General features: G+C 45.1%; 1 protein-coding gene across 13 annotated transcripts in view; it reads right to left on the minus strand.

The window, feature by feature from the left end:
* VRK3 (VRK serine/threonine kinase 3) overlaps positions 1-18474 on the minus strand; it is a 61068-nt gene that overhangs the window by 37526 nt on the left and 5068 nt on the right. For 4 of the 13 annotated variants that reach the window (XM_064294043.1, XM_064294047.1, XM_064294042.1 and 1 more), the window contains exons 2-6: positions 12185-12357; positions 9339-9488; positions 7904-7963; positions 6037-6286; positions 5421-5672 (exon numbers count right to left, since the gene is read on the minus strand). In XM_064294043.1, the coding sequence (XP_064150113.1) occupies positions 5421-5672; positions 6037-6286; positions 7904-7963; positions 9339-9488; positions 12185-12323 (851 nt within the window). In that variant the 5' untranslated portion in view covers positions 12324-12357. Of the gene's footprint in view, positions 1-2564; positions 2642-5420; positions 5673-6036; positions 6287-7903; positions 7964-9338; positions 9489-12184; positions 12358-18474 lie in introns of those variants that run through there. The other 9 variants (XM_064294045.1, XM_064294050.1, XM_064294051.1 and 6 more) reach the window with 6 other exon arrangements.

Raw genomic sequence — 18474 nt, forward strand, 5'->3', positions numbered from 1 at the left:
TGGGATCAAATTGACAACAGCAAATCGAAAGATTAGATAGGAAACTTAGGGGGCAGTGAATGTATGCTAATGGGTGAGGAGCAATTCAGAAAAGGAGGGTGAGAATGACTGTACAACTTGAAGGTAATCAATGTCATCGAATTGTACATATAGAAATTGTTGAATTGGCGAATGTTTTGCTGTCCATATTCTCAGCAACAAAAATAAATTTTTAAAAATTTCCCCAGAATGCAAAAGAAAAAGACAAAGAGATGGCACAGTGACAGAGAAATGACAGGCAATAGGTAAAGGAGACCCAATATACAAATAATTAGTGTTATAAAGAAGAAACAAGACTGGAACCAAAGCAATTACCAGAGATATACTAGAAGAAAACATTTTCAGTGTTAAAGAGTAGAAGTATAGTTTTAAAAGAATCCCTAAACAGCAGGCAAAAATATTGCGGGAAAAAATAAAGAACTAAACATAGTCCAGTTAAATTCAATTTTTTAATATAAAAAATTACCTTCAAAGCAGAAAAAAAAAAATAGGATCCCACAAAGAAAATAAAATCAGGCTTAAACTTATGCTCTATACCTGCGCTGTCCAACGCAGTAACCACCGGCCACATTTACCTACTGAGCACATGATACACGGCTAGGCTGAATTGAGACGTGCCCCAGGCTTTTTTGAAAAAAATACAGTGAAACCTGTGAGAGCTGGAACTTGACAGGACTGCCTTGTTTTTCCTGGTCTTGCAAGTTTTCTGCCTTTGACAGTGTGCAGTCTTATCGCTTTTCTGTCGCTCGTTTTAGTGGAAAATATTTGCATTTTCCTTCTCTGACAGGTTTCCACCTTACATTAGATTCCAGCTTTCACAGATTTTACTGTAATTCACTTTTGTTGTTGAAAATGTACACAGCAAAACACGCCAATTCACCAATTTCTCCATGAAAAATTCAGTGACACTGATTACACTCTTCACTCTTACCCTCCTTTTCTGAGTTACTCCTCCCCTATTAACAAACTCACAGCCCCCAAAGTTTCTTCTCTAAACTTTTGAGTTGCTGCTGTCTCTGATCCCATATAGATACTTCTTAAAAAAGCACAACGCTCAAGTAGCCCAGACTTTCAAATGAAAGAGAAATAAAATTATTTTGCTTAAGCCATTATTAATATCAAGTAATTTTTTTTTTTTAATAGCAGCCAAACCATATATTTGTGCCTTGCTCTCCTCCTCTGTCCAATGGGCTTGTAACAGCAACAGCACAGAGGACTGCTATGAGGACTGGAGAACCGATGTGCTGCACACGAGCTCAGAGTGTCCTTGAGAGAGCACAGACAGCACTACCTATCAGTGTGTGGGGGGGACTGAATCGTGTCTCCTGAACAGATACACTGAAGTCCTAACCCCAGACACCTGTGAATGTGGCCTCGTTTGGAAAGAGGGTATTTCAGATATTATCAGTTAACATGAGGTCATGCTAGAGTAAAACCAAAAAAAAAAACCCCAAACTCGTTGTCATTGGGTCGATTTCGACCCACAGTGACCCTATAGGACAGAGTAGAACTGCCCCACAGGATTTTCAAGAAGCAGCTGGTGGATTCAAAGTGCCAACCTTTTTGTTAGCAGCCAAGCTCTTACCCACTGTGTCACCGGGGCCCCATGCCAGAGTAAAGTGGGTCCTAATTCAACATGATTGGTACCCTTACGGGGAAACCCTGGTGGTATAGTGCTTAAGTGCTATGGCTGCTAACCAAAGGGTTGGCAGTTCAAATCCACCAAGCGCTCCTTGGAAACTCTATGAGGCAGTTCTACTCTGTCCTATAGGGTCGACTATGAGTCAAAATTGACCCAAAAGCAATGGGTCTGGTTATCAGTTTGGTGCCTTTATAAAAGAGAAGAGACACAGAGAGGGACACAGAGGGAAGACCACCATTTGACGGTGGAGGCAGAGATCAGAGCAATGCTGAAGCTGCAAGCCAAGGAGCACTGGGGCTACCAGAAGCTAAGAGACAAGAAAGGCTCTTCCACTAGAGCCTTTAGAGAAAACCCGGCCTTGCTAACATCCTGAATTCAGACTTCTACCCTATAGCAGATGGTGAGACTTTGGCTTGCTTACTTTGGACAAGTTATCAGGAAAATCCAATTGCTAGAAAAAGATGATTGGTAAAATAGAGGGTCATCAAAAATGAGGGAAACCCTCAATGAGATGGAGCAACAAAATAACCACAATGGATTCATACATACCAATGATCATGAAGATGGCACCAGACCAGACATTTCATTCTGTTATACACAAGGTCACCGTAAGTCCCAACTGAGTTGATGGCAACTAACAATAACAACAACCCTCCAGAACTGTGAGTTGATTCATTTCCACCATTTTAAGCCACCCAGTTGGTGGAGTTTGATTCTGGCAGCTCAAGGAAACTAACCCAGAGGCCAAGAGGGGCACGATCCCGGGCTGTGGTCTCCCACCTGCCCCAGCCCTCAGAAGGGCTCGAAGGTGATGGCGCGTTTGGCAAAGCCCCAGGCCCTCCCCTTTGCGCTGCCCACCCCCCACCTCTAGGGATCCACTCACTAGTTTGAGTGAGAATCTCTGTTTCTGGGGACTCGACTGGAAGGTGAAGGTCGAGGCTGGGGCGGAGTCAGGCTCAGCTGTGGGAGAACAGAGCCAGCGGAAGTTATCACCTGCACGGCAGTCTGAGGCCTAGACCGCCCACTATCTAGGAAGGAGGAGTGGTTATAGGGCCCCAGACAGACTAGGAAGAAAGGCCTGGCAATATAAAAAAGATACACAGCCAAATGGGTATAGCTAGTGAAGTAATCATCTGCAGGGCTGCCAGGGTCCTTGGCCTTCAATTTCTGAGGAAGAAGGAGTGGTTACAGCGTCCCAATTCCCCACGGTCAAGTGCATCCTTGGCTTTCAAGATCTGCTCCTTCCTTCAGCCTTCCTGATTTCAAGTAGGTTCTTTGTTCTCCCTCTTCCTCCTTCCTCTCTCTTCCTGTCGCTGTTTCTCTCCCTTTCTGTTTTTCTCACACACACATACCTTGTCCTTCCCCCTTTTTCTCTTACCCTGTCCCCCAATTTCTTTCCAAATCACCGCACCCCCTCTCAGCCTTCTTTTCCCTCATCTTCCTCTTCCCCCTTTCTCTCTCTCTCTCAATATTCAGCCATACAGAGAAGAGTTCACATAGCAGGCCTCCTTTGAGAGGCTAGCTTGCAAGGTGGCAGGAACGCAGATGTGACAGTGGGAGCTGGGGCAGTCACCTTGACTCATGGGATGGCAGTTCCCTCCATTCTCTAACAGTTAACAGTGGTTCACTCTGCCTAGACTGTTTGGACAAACTGTGGTTTATGCTGAACACATGCTTTCCTTGTGGGAGTCTGGAATTTGGGTATGTGTCAGGTAGAGTGTCATGGGTTGAACTGTGTCTCCCCAAAATATCTGTCAACTTGGTTAGGCCATGACTTCCAGTATTGTGTGACTGTCCACCATTTTGTCATGTGATGTGATTTTCCTATGTATTATAAATCCTGCCTCTATGATGTTAATGAGGCAGAACTCAACCAACAAGATTAGGCTATGTCTTAAATCAATCTCTTTTGAGATACAAAAGAGAGAGGCCTGCAGAGAGACATGGGGACCTCATACCACCAAGAAAGCATCAGGAGCAGAACGTGTCCTTTGGGGTCAGGGTCCCTGCACCTGAGAAGCTCCTAGACCAGAGGAAAAGCAACAACACGGACCTTCTTCCACAGCCAACAGGAAAAGAAAGCCCTCCCCTGGAGCTGTCACGCTGAATTTGGACTTTTAGCCTACTTCACTGCAAGAGAATAAATCTCTGCTTGTCAACGCCATCCACATGTGATTTGTTACAGCAGCACTAGGTGGCTGACACAGGGGGTATCTAGGTGACCAGCCCCCGGTAAAAACTCCGGGCGCTAAGTCTCTAATGAGCTTCCCTGGGGGACACTTCACACATTTTGTCACAACTCACTGCTTTGGGAATCGGTGAGAGGATTCTGGAAGCTTGCTCCTGGTTTCCCCTGCATTTTGCTCCACATGCCTTTTCCCTTTGCTGACTTTACCTTGTACCCTTTCACTGTAGTAAAATCATAGCTGTGTGTTCAACTATAGGCTGAATCCTGCTAGACTCCCTGAACCTGGGGGTGGTCTCGGGGCGCCCAGCCCACCAGCTATACCCATTTGCCTATATATATTGCCAGATCTTTCTTCCTAGTTCATCTTAGTCTGGAAGCTCCGCTGAAACCTGTTCAGCATCATAGCAACGCACAAACCTCCACTTATTAGATGGGTGGTGGCGGCACATGAGGTGCCTCGGCCGGTAACTGAAGCCACGTCTCCTGCATGGAAGGCGACAATGCTACTACTGACCCACCACTGCCCCTGTTAACAAATGTTAAGTACTATTAATACTAATACTACCACCATTGTTATCATTTTTTCACGTAATAAAGAGTTGGACCCTGTTTTTTGACATTTGACTGCTGACACGTTTGTTTTTCTGACAGCTTTTAAGTCTTAACCCTTCCTCTCCCCCTCCTGCCCCACATCTGGAGAGCTGATAAAAAAGCCAAGAAGCTCCCTCTTTTGGTGCTGGTGGGAGATTCAAACCGTGTAAGACCCTGTTCAGGGGCCCTGGTGGTGAAGTGGTTAAGCACTTGGCTGCTAACTAAAAGGCTGGTGGTTCAAACTCACCAGCTGTTCCATGGGAGAAAAGACCTGGCGATCTGCTACCGTAAAGATTAGAGCGTAGGAAACCCTATGGGGCAGTTCTACTCTGTCCTATAGGGTCACTATTAGTCGGAATTGACTCAACGGCACACAAGCCCCCGTCTACCCATGGAAACCCTCATCCCAACCCCAACCCTAACCAAAATAAAAGCCCCAAACAAGTTTCCTTTCCCTACTCTCTCAAGCCATTTCAAACTTGCTTGACTGGCCTGCCCTGCTCCCCCAGAGACCTCAATTACATAAGTAGTAAACTTTCCCAGATTCTCTTGGTGTGTACACTTGTATGACATCATCAGTCTTGACATCAGAACCGAATTTTAGGTGGGGGACCATGCTGTTTTTGTAGGGTGGCCACAACGATCATCACTGTCCTTATCATGTGGCCACACTGGGCCCACATTCCCCCATGGCAATAGTAGGTGGAGCTGAAGAACTCTTTACACAGGGTACATGCTCTCCATTTGGCCAAAGTCCCCCCACTCTCAATTACCTTACTTCAGCCTGCTGTACTCATTTACACAACCTGCCTCACTCCTGTAGGTGGTAGGTCTGCGATCCTGGGTCTAAGGGAAAGCTGCCTAGAGGCAGATCAGCAGCTGGGAATCCCCCTACCCCTGCTCTACCCCTAAAACAGCCTGACCCAGCCCAGCACCCACCCGCCTAGGGACAAAGTGCACCTTCGTAAAGAATGCCCTGGTCGTCCCTGGTCTGGAGGGATCCCAGCTTCCAATGCTGCCCACTCTTGTCTATCAGCACTGTCCCTGTGGGCAGGGCCTCGAGTGAGGTGGTCACCCGGCTCCGCTTCAGGGTCTGGGGGCTTCGCCGGGCGGTCTGGGGGCTTCGCCGGGCGGTCTGGGGGCTTCGCCGGGCAGTTTGCGGGCTGCCTTTGGGGGTTGGAGGTTTGTTCCAGGTCCCTGCAGGAGGATGGACTAATGAAGAAAAAGCAAATGGGAGTGAGGAGTCAGATGGGGATGAGCAGGTGCTTGGGATCCCATTCATTCATTCATTTGTTCGTCTGTTTGTCCACTCATTTGACAAATGCTTCCTGTGACCTTCTATGAACCAAGTCCTTTGCAGAATGATGCTGGGGACCCAAACAGGAGTGAGACCCAGAACCTTCCCTTGGAAACCCGAGGTCTGGTGGGGGAGTCAGACCTGGACCCAGCCAGTCAGATCTGACCCTGAGGCAGGACAGTCCCGAAGGATATGGGGACCCAGAGAAGAAAGAGACTGACTCCCTAGAGAACTCAGGGGAGACTTCTGGGATGAGAGGACATTTGGTCTGGGTCTTACTGGTTGAGTAGAACGGGCCTTATTGGATGAGTGAAGTTTGATGTTGTTGTTGCTAGTTGCCGTCGAGTCGACTCCGACTCATGGTGACTCCATGTGTGCAGAGTAGAGCTATGCTCCATAGGGTTTTCAAGGCTGACACCTTTCAGAAGCAGACTGCCAGGCCTGTCTTCCGAGGCGTCTCTGGGTAGGGTCAAACCGCCCATCTTTTGGCTAGTAGTCGAGCATCTACCATGTGCACTACCCAGGGTCTCTGAGTAGAAGTTTATTAGGGAGAGAATGGGAATTCCAGACATTTAACCAAAAATATTCTGACATTGAGTTTCTGTTAACAGTGGTGAAATGATTTGGAAAAGGACACCGAGAATGGCTGCACAACTGGAAGAATGCAATCAACGTCACTGAGTTGTACATGTAGAAACTGTCAAGATGGCATATGTCTTGTTATGTGTCATGGACTGACTCGTGTCCCCCAAAAATATGGTTCAACTCTGCTCTGACAGGGATCACAACAGAAGGTCCCAGACAGAGCTGGAGAAAAAATGTAGTAGAGAATTCTAACTCACAAAAAAAGACCAGACTTGCTGGCCTGACGGAGACTGGAGAAACCCCAAGAGTGTGCCCCCAGGCACCCTTTTAGTTCAATACTGAAGTCACTCCCAAGGTTCACTCTTCAGCCAAAGATTAGACAGGCATAAAACAAAATGAGACTAAAGGAACACACCAGCCTGGGGGCAAGGACTAGAAGGCAGGAGGGAATAAGAAAGCTGGTAATAGGAACCCAAGGTTGAGAAGGAAGAGTGTTGACATGTTGTGGGTTTGTTAACCAATGTCATAAAACAATATGTATACTAGCTGTTTAAAGACAAACTAGCTTGTTCTGTAAACCATCTAAAGTACATTAAAAAAAAAGGAAAAAATATGTATCAGCTTGGCTAGGCCATGATTGCCAGTATTGTGTTTGTCCTACATTTTGTGATATGATGTAATGATCTTCCATTTTGTGATGTGGTGTAAATCCTAACTCCTATATGTTAATGAGGCAGAATCAGTATCTTGAGTCATAGGCTTACAAGAGGATGTGACTCAAGTCACAACCTTGCTTGAGTCACACCTTTTATGTTACAAAAGATAACACGAGAGAGAAGCAAGCAGAGACAGTGGGGACCTCACTACCACCAAGAAAGAAGACCCAGGAATGGAGCATGATCTTTGGACCTGGTGTCCCTGCACTGAGAACCTCCTAGACCCAAGAGAAGATGCCAAGACACATGGAGATCTCCAAAAAATACCGGGTCCACCGATGTTGAAAGCAGACAAGGACATTCCCCAAGAGCTGACAGAGACAGAAAGCCTTCCCCTACAAACAGTGCTGTGTATTTGGACTCCTAGCCTCCTCAACCATGAAAGAATAAATTTCAGTTTGTTAAAGCCATCCACTTGTGATATTTCTATTATAGTAGCACTAAATAACTAAGACATTATGTATATTTTCACCACGATACCAAAAAAAAAAATCCATCCTGAAACATCCTGTGGACCTGGCCCTGTGCAGAATATGAGGGACCAGACTTCATTACACTAAGGTTTTGCCCTTAAAGGGATCCCATACTGGCGAGAGATTGAGGTGAGTGTGGTGAGGAGACGGACATGGACAGAGGAAAAGATAACTTTACCTTCTGCATTCTTCCCACTCACCCATCCACTCAAGGCTCAGAATGGGAGGAGGCCTCTGGTGTCCAGAGGGTAACAAGGGGGCAAACAGGAAGCACTAAGGGGTCTGGCGGGAGGGAGATGGGTGCACACATCCCTTAAGCCCCCCAGGTCCTGGGCACTGGCTGGACATGGGGCGTATACAAGTAAGCCATACCTGCTCCATGCCCACGAGAGACTCCCAGTCCAGTGAGTGAGGCAGAAAGGGATGTGGAACCTAGAGGGAAACATGGGCTCACATGAGGGTGGTGGCTGGCACAGTAGGAACCCAGACAAACGATACTCCACCCATTCAGTCAGTCAGTATTTTTCAACACTCAACTCTGGGCGAAGTACAGTTCTGGGTGCTGTGCCAAGGTTGTTGTTGGGTGCCGTCAAGTTGATTTAGATTCATGAAGACCCCATGTGATAAAGCAGAATTACCCCACAAAATAATCTTTATGGGGGAAGGAGCCCTGGTGGTACAGCATTTAAGCACTTAGCTGCTAACCAGAAGGTTGGCAGTTCAAACCTGCCAGCTACTCTGTGGCAGAAAGATGTGGCAGTCTGCTTCCATAAAGATTTATAGCCTTGGAAACCCTATGGGGCAGTTCTACTCTGTCCTACAGGGTGCTATGAGTCGGAATCGAATGGCAATGGTTTTGGTTTTTTTGGTTTAATCCTTATGGGAGCAGATTAGCTAGGTCTTTTTCCTGCAGAGCAGCTGGTGGGTTCAAACCACCAACCTTTTAGTTACTAGCTAGGAGGTTAATTGTTGTGCCACCAGGGCTCCTTGCTCTGCCAACAGGTTACAAATCACAATATAGTTTACAAGATATGATAAATTCCTGGCCTTATGGAGCTTACAAACAAGAAGCAATATATATTGGTCAAATACCGTATTTAATATGCTTGCTACTGAAAGGACAAAGAGGAAATACAAGGCAGGAGAGAGGGACAGGGGATGTTGTGAGTAGAGGAGAAATACTTTTAGTTAGGGATGTCAGGGAAAGCCTCGCTGAGAACGTAATAACAGAATAAAAACCTGAAGGATGTGAGGGGACACCGATGCAGGAAGAACCACCCAGACAGAGGGAACGACAAGTACAAAGGCTCAGAGGTTTAGAGGGAAGTTGAAGAGAAGCTCTGGAGGGACAAGACAAGGCCTTGTGCAAGCCTACAGCACTCAAGCAAAGCTTCCTAGAGATTGGATCCCTTGAGTGTTGGAAAAGTGGCAGACAAAGAAGAGAGGTAGGAACATCCTGGGCAGAAGGAACAGCTGTAGCCAAGACCAGAAGCTGAAACTCCCAAAAAATATTTCCAAACATTGAGTACTCTGCAGACAGGGTTGTGGCGAGGGTTAAAATGGTAAGGCTTTCAGATGCCAGGCTGAAGAGATTGGACTGTGGGGTGATGAGAACAACAGTCAACTGTCAGCAGAGATCCCTCTGGGGCCATGTGGGACAGACTACAGAGGGAGACTGGAGGATGGCAGGCCAGGGAAGGTGCAGGGTGAGGGTACAGGCAGGAGTGGATGATGGATGATGTTTGATTTGGGGCTGTGGCAGCCTTTTTCCCATCTGGAGTCAGGCCAGACTGACCCCAACTTGTACCTTTGGGCCTCTCAGACCGACTCAAGAACTCTTCAGACTCAGAACTGTCACTGTCTGAGAAGAGAGATGATGGGGGAGAGATGACAGAGCTGGACCATTTCACTTTCTTGCAAGAGATTTCAGAACTGGAGTTCAGATCTTTCCTGGAGCCTAGAAAAGTAGAAAAAATGCACGCTGGAGTCACACAGGCCCTTTCCAGGCACCATCAAACCAGAAACCTTGAGGTCATTCAACCACTCTCATCCTCCCTCAGCATTCCTAGTCAAATGGTGCTTCTTCTGTCATCTAAATATCTAAGCAAACTATTCCTTCCTTTTAGTTATTCTCTCCTCTGTGTCTTAGTCTCTCTTTTATATCTTCTTCCATTATCCTGTCATCCTGTTCTCTCTTCCCAGTAATTTCTTCATATCTATTGTCCAGTTCACTAATTCTTCCTTCAGCTGTGTCTAGTGTGCTGTTTAAAGCTACGCATTGAGTTTCTAATTGCAATGACTATATTATTCATCATTAGAGGATTGATTTGATTCTTTTTTAAATCTGCCTGATCAATTCGAACTAACTTTTGTATCTTTAGTGTATTTTTGATTTCTTCTTTTATTTCTTTAACACATGAAATGCGTTTTCTAAATATTCTGATTTAGTAATTTCAATGTCTGTCATCATTGCAGGCCTGATCCTGCAGTTTGTTGTTTCTGCTGATTTTCATAACGGCCTGTTCCTTGGTGTCACTGTTGATTTTTTTACTGGGAGTTGATGTTCCTTGGAAGTCTGCCTGTAGGAATTCTCTGAGCTCTGTCTTTAAAGGGTGTTGCTCAAGAGAAAACTTGTCAAGGGTATGATGACACCAACCTCACCAACTGAAACTAAATTTTCAGCCTAGGTTTTTTTTTGTGGGGCCACACAGATCAGTATGAAATTTGCCTCCAAACTGGTGAAAATATAAATTTTTGGTTATGACTTCCCAGGAGATACAAAAAAAAGCTGGTATACAAGGCAATGTTCATTTTATCATCTGGGTTTGCATTTGGCTGCAAGTAACAGAAAATACTACTATAAGAGTTTCAATAAGTGAATGGGTTTATTTTTCTTAGTAGCAAAAATTCTGGAGGGGACAGTACAGTATCGGGATGGTGTCCCTCCGCATGATATCATAAGGGACCTGGACTCCTCCTATTTTTCCACTCACTCATCCCTACTCAGTATGTTGTATATGAACTCCCAGCCACGTATGCCAACTTCCTTCTGTGTCCTTCAGACAAGTAAACCCTTTTTGATTTACCAATGTAGTCCTTATACTTGGGCTTTACATTTCCTAGTACTGATACTCCATTCATTCAGTTAGTCAATAATGTTTCTCAGCACCCAATCTATGCTAAGCACTATGCTGGGTGCTATGTCAATAGCAGGTTACAAAACCACAATAAACACAGATTACAAAATATATTAAATCCCTGGCCTTATGGAGCTTACAGACAGGAAGCAATATAAATAGGTCAAATACTGTATTTGATATGTTTCTTATTGATAAGGACCAAAAGCAAACATAAAGCAGAAAAGGGGGATAGGGAGTATTGTGGGTGGAGCAGATGTACTTTTTTTTTCTTAAGTTGCTGTTGTCAGTTTGATCCCATATATATAGCTCTTTAAAAAAGCACAACACTTATATATTTTTGGGTGGACCTCATTTTTTATTGTTGCTGAAAATACACACAACAGAAGATACACTAATTCAACAGTTTCTACACTTACAATTCAGTGATGCTGATTATGTTCTTCAAGTTGTGCAACCACTCTCATCTTTTTCTGAACTGTTCCTCCTCCCTTAACGTAAATTCACTGCCCCCTAAGGTTCCTATCTAAACTTTCGAGTTGCTGTTGTCAATTTGATCCCATATAGACAGTTCTTAAGAGAGCACAATGCTCAAGGCAAACATTCTTCACTAGTTACGCTAAACTATTGTTTGGTTTTAAGAGGACTTCGGGGGATGTTTTTGGTTTAAGATTCTGCATTTATTCTGAAGGGAGAGCCGGCAAGATTTGCTGAAGGATTGGATATGTGTGTTCTGACCATCTTTTATTCACCCTGTTGGTAAAGCAAAGATTCCTTACCCTAAATAGCAAGAGGAGGCCAAACACATGATGCCCACACTAGACAAATGACATCAGCAGGAATTTTTTTAGTCACATATACTCACAGCCTGGGTGTTATGTTTGTGTCTCCCCAAAATACGTGCTGGAATCTTAACCTTTATGTCTGCTATGTAACCCTGTTTGGAAATAGGATTTTCTTGGTTATGTTAGAACGTCCCTGGGTGGTACAAATGGTTTGCGACTGGCTACTAACCAAAAGGTTGGAGGTTCAAATCCACCCAGAAGCACCACAGAGGAAGCCCTATGGAGCACAGCTCTACTCTGACACTTATGCAGGTGCCATGAGTTTGAATCAAGTGGTTTGTTACGTTAATGAGGCCATATCAAAGCAAGGTGTGTCCTAAACCAAATCACTTCTGAGTTATAAAGAACAGCATAGACAGAGACAAGGAAGCATAAATGGGAGTGGTAGATACCATGTGAAGCTGGCAAAGGAAATGAGGAATGTCAGGGCAACGGAAGCTGAAAGAGACAAGGACTCCCCTCCAAAGCCAACAGGCAGAGAGCCTTCTCCTAGAGCCAGTGCCCTGAATTCAGACTTCCAGCCTCCTAAACTGTGAAAAGATAATTTTCTGTTTTTTAAAAGTACACACTTGTTGTATTTCTGTTATAGCAGCCCCAGGAAGCTCCCCAGACACACGTGCATGCACCCACCTGCCCTACCCCAGGGACAAGCTCAAAGCCCAGGCTCTTACCTCGGAAGGATGATGCCCGTGGTTTGACAAAGGTTGGAGACTCCCCGTGCTCCTCTATAGGCAAACATTTTCCACAGTAGGGGCAGAATTTGAACGTTGATTCGATACTTTTGCCACACTCTGGACAGAAGGTGACCATGCTACAACACAGAAGTGGAGGAAGGGACAGGAAGCTGAAAGGAAAACTGCCACTGAGCAGAGGAAGACTTTATACCACCTAAGTTCTCTCTAGTTACAGGTTGCAAAGAGATGAATACATTCCCTAAAAGGAGTCCCCCGGATGGCATAAATGGTTAAGTGCTTGTCTTAGTTATCTCAAAAAAGCGTTGCCGTCGAGTTGGTTCCGACGCATAGCGACCCTATAGGACAGAGTAGAACGGCCCCATAGAGTTTCCAAGGAGCACCTGGCGGATTCAAACTGCCAACTTTTTGGTTAGCAGCAGTAGCACTTAGCCACTATGCCACCACTGTTTCCACTCTTAGTTGTCTAGCTCTGCTATAACAGAAATACCACAAGTGGATGGCTTTAACAAAGAGATGGCTAAACACATTTTAAGAGGCTAGAAGTCCAAATTCAGGGCACCAGCTCCATGGGAAGGCTTTCTTTCTGTGTTGGCTCTGGGGGAAGATCCTTGTCATCAATCTTCCACTGGTCTAGGAGCTTCTCGGCACAGGGACCCCGGGTCCAAAGGTCACGCTCCACTCCTGGTTCTTCTTCCTTGGTAGTATGAGGTCCCTCTCCTCTCTGTTCACTTCTCTCTTTTATGTCTCAAAAGAGACTGACTCAAGACACAGCCTAATCCTATAGATTGTGTCCTGTCTCATTAACATAACTGCCTCTAATCCTGCCTCATTAACATCATAGAGAATGCGATTTACAACACATAGGATAATCATATCAGGTCACAAAATGGAGGACAATCTTACAACACTGGGAATCATGGGCTAGCCAGGCTGACACACATTTTGGGGGGACACAATTCAATCTGTAACAGTGCTTCACGACAAATCAAAAGATTGGTGGTTCAAACCTATCCAGATGTGGCTCACAAGAAAGGCCTGAAGATTTGCTTCTGTAAACATGACAGCCAAGAAAACTCTGTGGCCATCAGTTCTATTCTCTAACACATGGGTCACCGTGAGTCAGAATCGCCTCGACAGCAACAGGTTTGGTGTGGTGTTTTTGCTCACCTCATCTAAAGCTTTCTCTCTGCAAGTTGCTTTACTAAAGCACCCCACTGGGAGTACCTAGGTGGTGCAAACAATTAAGTGCTTGATTACTAGCCAAAGGGCTGGCGGCCGAACACACCCACAGGCAACTTGGAAGGCAGGCCCGGCTTTTGAAAGGTCACAGTCTTGAAAATTCTATGGAGCAGTTCTATCCTGTACACATGAGGTCACCATGAGTCGGAATTGACTCCACAGTAACTAACAACAACACAGGTTCCCTAAGGAACTGGCCACTTCTATAACGGAGTCTCACCCACTGCCTTCAGCCTCTAAGGAGCCCCACTGGTGCAGGGGTAAGCGCTCAACTGCTAACCGCAAGGTTGGTGGTTTGAACCCGCCAGCCACTCTTCGGGAAAAAGGTACGCCCATCTGTTCCTGTAAAGGTTACAGCCTTGGAAACTCTACAAGGCCATTCTACTCTGTCTTATAGGGTCGCTATGAGTTGGAATCAACTTGATGGTAACAGGTTTGGTTTGGGTTTTGGCCTTGAGCCTCTAGCCATCTGTCTGTACTAGGGGTTCAGTACTGGCACGGAGCAGAACAAAGGCAAGGTGAAACTGAAGACCTCACAAGAGATATGCACTGCCTGCGTCAAAGGAGAACTGTGCCAATCACAGTCAACATTGAGGAGAAGGATCCAGCGTCTTCAACAGTACTTGTGATGTTCTTTTCTTACACTGTAAGACGGGTATGGGAGAGACAGTCATGCTCACCAAGTAGTTATATGTTCCCTCCATTGCCCAACTGCCCCTGCAGTTAGGTTGGGGCTACATGTTATGGATTGAATTTTGTTCCCCAAAAGTATTGGAAGCCTAATTTCTATACCTGTGGATGTAATCCTATTTGGAAATAGGGTTTTTTTTGTTATGTTAATAAGGTCCTATCAATGTAGGGAAGGAGCTTTGGTGGCGCAATGGTTAAGCACTCAACTGCTAACCGAACAGTCAGTGGTTTGAACCTACCCAGCAGCTTTGCAAGATAAAGACCTGGCAATCTGCTCCCATAAAGATTACAGACAAATGACAAATCCAGTGAGGGTCTAATCCCTAAAATCTACAGGAAAATCCAACATCTCTACAATAAGAAGACAAATAATTCAATTAAAAAATGGGCAAAGGATATGAACAGACACTTCACCAAAGAAGACATCAGGCAGCTAACAGACGCATGAGGAAATGCTCACGATCACTAGCCATTAGAGAAATGGAAGCAAAAACTACAATGAGATACCATCTCACTGCGACCATTACCTGCAGGAATCAAAGAAACAGAAGATAACAAACGTCAGAGAGGCAACAGGGAGACTGGAACTCTTATGCACTGCAGGTAGGAATGGAAAAATGGTACAACTGTTTTAGAAAATGATATGGTGCTTCCTTAAAAAACTAGAAATAGAAGTATTATATGATCCAGTTATCTCACTCCTAGGAATATTTTCTAGAGAATAAGAGCCATCACGTGAATAAATATGCATACCCATGTTCACTGCTGCATTATTCACAATAGCAAAAAGATGGAAACAGGAAACAACCTAAGAGCCCATTGACAGATGAATGGAGATGCAACTATGGTACATACATACAACGGAATACCATGCAATGATAAAGAACCATAACGAATCTGTGAAACGTCTCACAACATGGATGAATCTGGACGGCATTATGCTGAGTGAAATAAGTCAATCACAGAAAAACAAATACTGTACAAGATCACTGCTATAAAAACTCATGAAAAGGTTTACATCCAGAAAGAAACCATCTCTGATGGTTACCAGGGAGGGGAAGGGTGGGAAGGGAAAAACAGTAACTAGACAATAAGTGAGTGGTAACTTTGGTGAAGGGTAAACAGTACACAATACTGGAGAAGTCAGCACAACTTGACCAAGGCAAGGTCATGGAAACTTCATAGACATATCCAAACTCCCTGAGGGACTGAATCACTGGGCTGAGGGCTGGCGACCCGGTCTCGGGGGACATGTACCTCAACTGGCATAACATACTTTATAAAGAAGATGATCTACATCCTACTTTGGTGAGTAGCGTATGGAGCCTTCAGAGCTTGTGAGCGGCCATCTAAGATACTCCACTGGACCCACCCTGTCTGGAGCAAGGAAGAATGAAGAAAATCAAAGATGCAAGCGAAAGATTAGTCCAAAGGACTAATGGACCACAACTACCACAGCCTCCACCAGACTGAGTCCAGCACAACTAGATGGTGCCCGGCTACCACCACTCTTCTGACAGGGATCACAATAAAGAGTCCTGGAGAAAAATGTAAAACAAAAATTCTAACTCACAATAAAAGACCAGACTTACTGGTCTGATACAGACTGGAGAAACCTCGAGAATACGGCTCTGGACACCCTTTTAACTCAGTACTGAAGTCACTCCTGAGGTTTACTCTTCAGCCAAAGATTAGACAGGCCATAAAACAAAATGAGTCTAAATAGGCACAGCAGCGCAGGGGCAAGACAAGAAGGAAGGAGAGGACAGGAAAGCTGGTAATGGGGAACCCAAAGTCAAGAAGGAGAGAGTGTTGACACGTTGTGGGGTTGGTAACCAATGTCACAAAACATTATGTGTATTAACTGCTTAATGAGAAGCTAATGTACTCTGTAAATGTACTCTGTAAAACTTCATGTAAAGCACACAAAAAAAAGTAACAAAAGAAAAGGTGTGGAGCGGAACTCAAATTCACATAAAAAGACCAGATTTAATGGTCTGACAGAGACTGGAGAAACCCCCGAAACTATGGCCCCCGGATGCTCTGTTAACCCAGAACTAAAGCCATTCCCGAAGCCTACTCTTGAGACAAAGATTAGACAGGACTATAAGATAAAAAATAATACTCATGAGGAGTGTGCTTCTTAGTTCAATCAGATACATGAGACCAAATGGGCAGCTCCTGTCCGGAGGCAGGATGAGAAGGCAGGAAGGGACAGGAACTGGTTGAATGAACACAAGAAATCCGGGGTGGAAAGGCGGAGTGTGCTGTCACATTGCAGGGACCGCAATTAATGTCACATAACAACAGCTGTATAAATTTTTGTATGAGAAATTAACTTGAGCTGTAAACTTTCACCTAAAGCACAATTTAAAAAAAAAAAAAACTGATGGTTCCGCTCATAATAATTACGTATCTATTTATTGGAGTGTTGATAATTTTCTTACAATTTTAAAACCATTACTATTCTTGCAAAAAAGATACTTGTTAATTGCAAAAATAATAAATAAGTATAGAGAAAAGGTAAAAAAAAAAAAAAAGACTACAGCCAAGAAAACCCTATGGGGCTTCTACTCTCACATAGGGTTACTGAGTAGACACCGACTTGACAGGACACAACCAGTGTAGGCTGTGTCCTTGTCTTAGGCTGGGTTCTCTAGAGAAGCAAAACCAGCAATGCATATAAATATACAGAGAGAAACTTACATTAAGGAAAAAGCTCATGCGATTGTAGGGGCTGGAACGTCCCAAGTCCTTGGACCTGGATAGAGTCCTTTCCCACCTCACAGAGCCCCAGAAGCTGTTGAACCCAAGATGAGCAGGTTGGAGAGCGGGGATCCCGCTCACAGGTTGTGACGGTTGAGGAATCCCTAAGGTCGACAGGCAAGACTGCAAGGTGTCTCCTGAGTCACGTAGCTGCAGGGGCTGGCAAACCCAAGATAGGAAGGTCAGGGAGCAGGACTCTTGCTCGCAGGCCATGAAGACTGGCGAATCCCAAGATGGACAGGTAAGCTGTTAGCTCAAGTCCCAAGAACCAGAGGTCAGACCACAGACAGCTGTTGGATCCAGAACAAGCCAACAACATTTGCAAGGTGAGCAGAAAGGAAGTAGGCAGCAGAAGGCGGAGAGATGAATGCTGAGGGGCGGTGAACCGCCACAGGCCGCACCACCGCAGTACCACTCAGCAGATTCCATCATGGGGTGATCACATATCAAATTTCAACAGGGAAGTGATCACAACATTATACAACTGCCAAAGCACTGAGAATCATAGCCCAGCCAAGTTGACACACAATCTTAACCATCACAGTCTACCCCTTGTCAACCTGGCATCTGTACACAGCTTCCCAAACCATACATAATCTCTGAATAAACACAATTACAAAGTTATGCTTGCGCCTAACATGATACAACTAACACACGTAAACAAAAAATGCACTAGCCCCGTTCACATCTTATAAGTGAAGGAAACAAAAACATCTGATGCACACATACAAAGCAGAAATACTCATAACAATTACTGTCCTCGTTTTTGCAACTCGTCACGTGGCCGTAACTGGTATTTAGAACTACCTTATTCCATCACCCATTCCGTATTCCCCTTGCCCTCAGCAAGTACCTCAGCTGGTCATGTTTCGTTGCCTGGTGGGGTAACCCAAACCTTCATTCCTGAAGGGTCTGGGCCATTAGTAGTCATGTGGGAATTGGGTTGGTGTAGTTTTCCACCGACTTTAATCACAGGGCATGGTAGTACTAAGAGACACCCTAATGGGTCTTCTGCATCCCAAACATACTCTTCTTTACCTCCATTACGTAATATCAATCTGATTTCCTCTTGGTAGTCTGAATCAACCACACCAGCCAGTAAGGTAATTCCCTTCTTTGCCTGTTGATCCAGAGGCATAAAGAGCCCAAGGCGGCCAGGTGGCATTCTTAGCTTCCTGTTCAATGGAATCAGTGATGTGTCTCCAGGTAGGAACATCCCTCCCTTTGGAGCTAAGACTTCTAGGCCTGCAGGGCATAAGGTCCAGGAGACAAGAAGCAAAAATCTTGGAAGCAGGTCACCAGGGGTAATAGTGAGTGGTGCTACTCCCATTTCCACCCCTTGTTTCCTGGACCCATATATTGGATACTGGTTAAGAGCATATACAGCCTCCCGGAGAACACTGCCCCAACTCTGCAAGGTATTACCACCTAGCTGGTGCCGTAATTGTGTCTTTAGGAGACCATTCCATCATTCCATCAAGCCAGCTGCTTCAGGATGATAGGAAACATGGTAGGATCAGTGAATTCCATAAGCATGGGCCCACTGCCGCACTTCATTTGCTGTGAAGTGA

This window comes from Loxodonta africana, chromosome 11, assembly GCF_030014295.1.
Source record: "Loxodonta africana isolate mLoxAfr1 chromosome 11, mLoxAfr1.hap2, whole genome shotgun sequence".
NCBI classification, from domain to species: domain Eukaryota; kingdom Metazoa; phylum Chordata; class Mammalia; order Proboscidea; family Elephantidae; genus Loxodonta; species Loxodonta africana.